Genomic DNA, 5,000 nt, shown 5'->3' with positions numbered 1-5,000 from the left:
CAAATCACGTCGGTTTTTTCAAAAACGGACGCTCGCGAACGACCGGCGAGCGAGCGCAGACAAGTTATCGCGCCCGCCTCGCAGGGTCTGAGCGGCGTCACTCACCGAGCCTTTACCGGTGCACTGGCAAGAGCACAGGCGGCCTAACCACCGTCGAACGCGATCGGGCGTTCATCGGGTCGGCCAAGGGAGCAAGTACAACATGCATCGCATCGAATGCTATGCTGCTGTATGTCGACGCTCACTAGTCCCCCCATATATATACCTACGACGGTCAGACTATATCGGTTAGTAACGGAGGCCGGAAAAAATGGGAATAAAAAAAAAAACCATCATCAAACTACACATCACATCACAGGCTAACCGGCAGCGTAGAGAAGCTTCAAAATAGATGTGCGCGTGTGCGTATCAAATTAAAAAAAAAAAAATCTCGCGCGGCCGGTGCGAGCCTAGCCTAGCCTAGCCTAGCCTAGCCTAGCCTAGCCTAGCCTAGCCTAGCCTAGCCTAGCCTAGCCTAGCCTAGCCAAGCTTAGCCCAGCCCAGCCCAGCCCAGCCCAGCCCAGCCCAGCCCAGCCCAGCCCAGCCTAGCCTAGCCTAGCGTAGCCTAGCCTAGCCTAGCCGGGCCGGGCCGGGCCGGGCCGGGTCGGGCCGATCCGAGCCTAGCCTAGCCTAGCCTAGCCTAGCCTAGCCTAGCCTAGCCTAGCCTAGCCTAGCCTAGCCTAGCCTAGCCTAGCCTAGCCTAGCCTAGCCTAGCCTAGCCTAGCCTAGCCTAGCCTAGCCTAGCCTAGCCTAGCCTCTCTAGTCCGGTGCGTGCCTAGGCGGGCCCAGCCGGTGCGAGCCTAGCCGGTGCGAACCTAGCCGGGTCGAGTCGGGCCTGGCCGCACCGGGCCTTGCATTGCCTAGCCTAGCCCCTGCGTGCCTAGGCCTATAAGAGTTATAATTATGATACACATAATATACATTTTTTTTTTTTCCAAAAAAAAAAAGAGAACCTTATTTCTAACAAATAATAGAAATGAACCAGAAAAGGCCAAGGATGCAGCGCGTATGAATCGAAAATCGAAATCTTTAATATGGTTAATATGGTTAATATGGTTAATATGGTAAGCTTAGCTTAGCCTAGCCTAGCCTAGCCTAGCCTAGCCTAGCCTAGCCTAGCCTAGCCTAGCCTAGCCTAGCCTAGCCTAGCCTAGCCTAGCCTAGCCTAGCCTAGCCTAGCCTAGCCTAGCCTAGCCTAGCCTAGCCCAGCCTAGCCCAGCCCAGCCCAGCCTAGCCCAGACCAGACCAGCCCAGCCCAGCCCAGCCTAGCCTAGCCTAGCCTAGCCTAGCCTAGCCTCTCTAGGCCGGTGCGTGCCTAGGCGGGCCCGGCCGGTGCGAGCCTAGCCGGTGCGAACCTAGCCGGGTCGAGTCGAGTCGGGCCTGGCCGCACCGGGCCTTGCATTGCCTAGCCTAGCCCCTGCGTGCCTAGGCCTATAAGAGTTATAATTATGATACATATAATATACATTTTTTTTTTTTCAAAAAAAAAAAAAGAGAACCTTATTTCTAACAAATAATAGAAATGAACCAGAAAAGGCCAAGGATGCAGCGCGTATGAATCGAAAATCTTTAATATGGTTAATATGGTTAATATGGTTAATATGGTTAATATGGTTAATATGGTTAATATGGTTAATATGGTATCAGATTTACGCGTCGTCATAAACAACGTTTATTATACTGCAAGTAATGTTTCGAGGCATCTCTGTGATGCTCGACGCCACCACCCACCGCCGGTTTGCCCGTCTTGTGCGGACAAATCTCGCGGATCATGTAAGGTTTAGTTTCAGTAGATCGCAGCGAAACGGCTGCTCTGCTAGTCACGACACCTCGATCCATACCCAAGTCGTCTGCAAGTGATTTTGCGCCTTTCTCGCAGAGGATGGATTCCTCCAAGCTACCGTGCAATTTGCATGCACGGGCAGGATTCGGGGGATTCGGCCCTTCCCTGTTCTATTCTGGGCCTCCCGCGTGCAAGGCACCGAACGTATCGTCGCACACCAGGCGGGATTCCGACTTAGAGGCGTTCAGCCGTAATCCCTCAGATGGTAGCATCGCACCACTGGCTTCTCAACCAAGCGCGTGAACCAACGGTCTGAATCTGCGGTTCCTCTCGTACTGAGCAGGATTACTGTAGCCACGACCTTTCATCAGTAGGGTAAAACTAACCTGTCTCACGACGGTCTAAACCCAGCTCACGTTCCCTATTAGTGGGTGAACAATCCAACACTTGGCCAATTCTGCTTGGCAATGATAGGAAGAGCCGACAATTGTGACAATGCTAAGTGAGTGAACAGACGTGGATAGTTTGCTCCGTCTAAATATATAAATAATACATGCTACACTAATACAACGTTGGACAAATAAACCGTAAAAAAAACTGTAAGTGCATTTACTAACTGAATCTGACTTTAATAGAGAAATCAAGCACTCAAAATGGGGAAAAAAAAGCCAACAGACGTAGGCGCAAAATCACAGGAGTCGCCCCCGGTGCTTGAAGCAGCCGACGCGCCCAGCACGGAAGCACTGAGGCGCGAAATTCAAAAAACATCAGACGTAGGCCAACAATCACCGGAGTCGCCCCCTGTGCTTGAAGCAGCCGATGCGACCAGCACGGAAGCACTGAGGCGCGAAATTCAACAAATAGCGAGAGAATTGTTTGGTATACGTAACCAGCTGGACACGGTCCTAACAAATCAGAATACCATACTTGGAAGGATAGACAAAATTGAAAACAAACAAACTCAACTAGAAACATCAATTGAATTTGTTAGCAGTACGATATCAGAAATGGAAATCAAAATGAAAAATGTCACTACAGAGCTTAAAGGCGTATCATCTACTGTTGAAGCTGAAAAATCAAAGTGCTTATCGGTACAAAATCAACTGAACAAGCTTGAACGCTATTCAAGGTCTTTTAATTTGCGGTTTGGTGGCTTACCGGAAGAAATCAATGAAAATGCAGTCCAGAAAATCACAGACCTGATTGAAAATGAGTTATGCATTCCTAATGTTAAAATAGAAAATGCGCACCGGTCCGGTAAGCCGCGAGGACCTAACGACAAGCCCAGGCATATCATCGCCAAGTTCATCTATCGTCCCCAGCGACATCAAGTTCTCTCCAAGTCGAAGTCATCACTAAAAAGCAGTAACATATATGTCATCGATGATCTCTGTGAAGCGGACCTAATTAAAAAACGAAGCCTAAAAGACACAATGGCCATAGCTTATAGAGAGGGGAAAAGGCCGTCCTTCAGAAATGGCAACTTGTACATAAACGGAAGTTTCCACTCTTAGGCAGCGCAGTCAAGTCAAACCTAACGTTATTATTATTATTTTATAACTAACATCACTTATTTAGTAGCTTTTTCTCCACATAATAATTTAAAAGATATTTTCTTTTTATCACATTCGCTTAAACGTAGACGAGAGTAGACTCTGATACCATTGTTTTTTGTTAACTTTTCCTTGCAGATTACAAATGTACTTTTTAAAAATTTACTCCATTAGAAGTTTGGAATATTTTAATTTACATATTAAAGGCATATTACCATTTTTTTCTATTTTCGTCGTTTATTTTTATTATATATGTATATGTATTTATTACTTGTTGTGCATGGCAATATACTTTTATGAATATATTATGTCCCTTGAGACAAAACAAACACTATATTTTCTAAAAACAATTGCTTATTAATATGATTTGTATTGTATGTAGAAACGCCCTCATGAGTGGCGATATTAATCTAAACAGATGTGCATTATGTAATGGGTACGCACATGCCCAATGTTCTTCCATAGATCCAGAATGGTACTGTACGTCATGTAATATTTCTTTACTTCCGTTTAATCATATACTCAATGATGATGAGTTTTTACATGAAATAAAACAATTTCACGTAAACCAATTTGTTGATTTTGACCATCTAAATGCATTAAGTATTAACCCTTTTGACGTAAATACATCCATTCCTTCTACATGTAGATATCATCTCAGCGATAACTTTAATAGTTCCATTGAAAATATTAATAACAATTTTAGTTTTATTCATTTTAATTCACGTAGCCTGGTAAAAAACTTTACTGAAATAACTGAATATCTTGAAACTCTTAATCACAAATTTAATATATTATGTTTCACTGAGACCTGGTTTAGTTCAAATACTGTACATACTTTATATAACATTCCTGGTTATACATTAATTCATTGTGATAGAGTAGATAAGAAAGGTGGTGGCGTCTGTCTCTATATTATGGATGATATTAATTTTAGAATGAGAGATGATTTGAGTTCTTTAATTAATAATGAAGCTGAAAATATCTGTATTGAAATAGAATTAAAACCAAAAAATTATATTTTCTCAGTAATATACCGACCACCAGAAAAATCCATAAAAACTTTTAATGAAAACATATCACTATTATTTGAAGTAATCAACACAGAAAAAAAAAGTTTTTATGCTTGTGGAGATTTTAATATTGATTTGCTTAAATTCAGTTCCCATTCACTAACATCAGATTTTTTAAATTGTATATATTCAGCTAATTTATTTCCCATAATAGACAGACCCACCCGTCTCACCCGTACATCTGCTACGTTAATTGACCATATCTACTCTAACAATTTTCATGAAAATATTTTTTCGGGATTACTGTATTGTGACATTACTGACCATTTACCTATATTTTTTATTTCTCATACATCCAAACCGTCTAATGAAATGAATGATCAAAAATATATATTTAAAAGAGTAATCAATGACACTACCACTTCATCACTAGGCATTGAATTACTAAATACTGACTGGTCAGAAATAATTTCGATTACAGATGACCCGGATAAAGCTTATAATTCTTTTCACACTAAATTTATGAACATTTATGACAAACACATAAAATATGTAAAAAAAAAAATAAATTTTCGCAAGCAAAACAAACCATGGATAACAAATGGCATTATC

General features: G+C 42.4%; 1 protein-coding gene across 1 annotated transcript; it reads left to right on the top strand.

Annotated features, from left to right (window-relative positions):
* Nucleotides 1-2,372: 2,372 nt before the first annotated feature.
* LOC144858503 (uncharacterized) lies at nucleotides 2,373-3,468 on the top strand. The gene has a single exon (XM_078714674.1). The coding sequence runs from the start codon at nucleotides 2,476-2,478 to the stop codon at nucleotides 3,334-3,336; it is 861 nt and encodes a 286-aa protein (XP_078570800.1). The 5' UTR covers nucleotides 2,373-2,475; the 3' UTR covers nucleotides 3,337-3,468.
* Nucleotides 3,469-5,000: the final 1,532 nt, after the last annotated feature.

Source organism: Antedon bifida, unplaced genomic scaffold (assembly GCF_963402885.1).
Source record: "Antedon bifida unplaced genomic scaffold, ecAntBifi1.1 scaffold_46, whole genome shotgun sequence".
Classification (NCBI taxonomy): domain Eukaryota; kingdom Metazoa; phylum Echinodermata; class Crinoidea; order Comatulida; family Antedonidae; genus Antedon; species Antedon bifida.
This window is presented reverse-complemented; position numbering and strand designations above follow the sequence as displayed.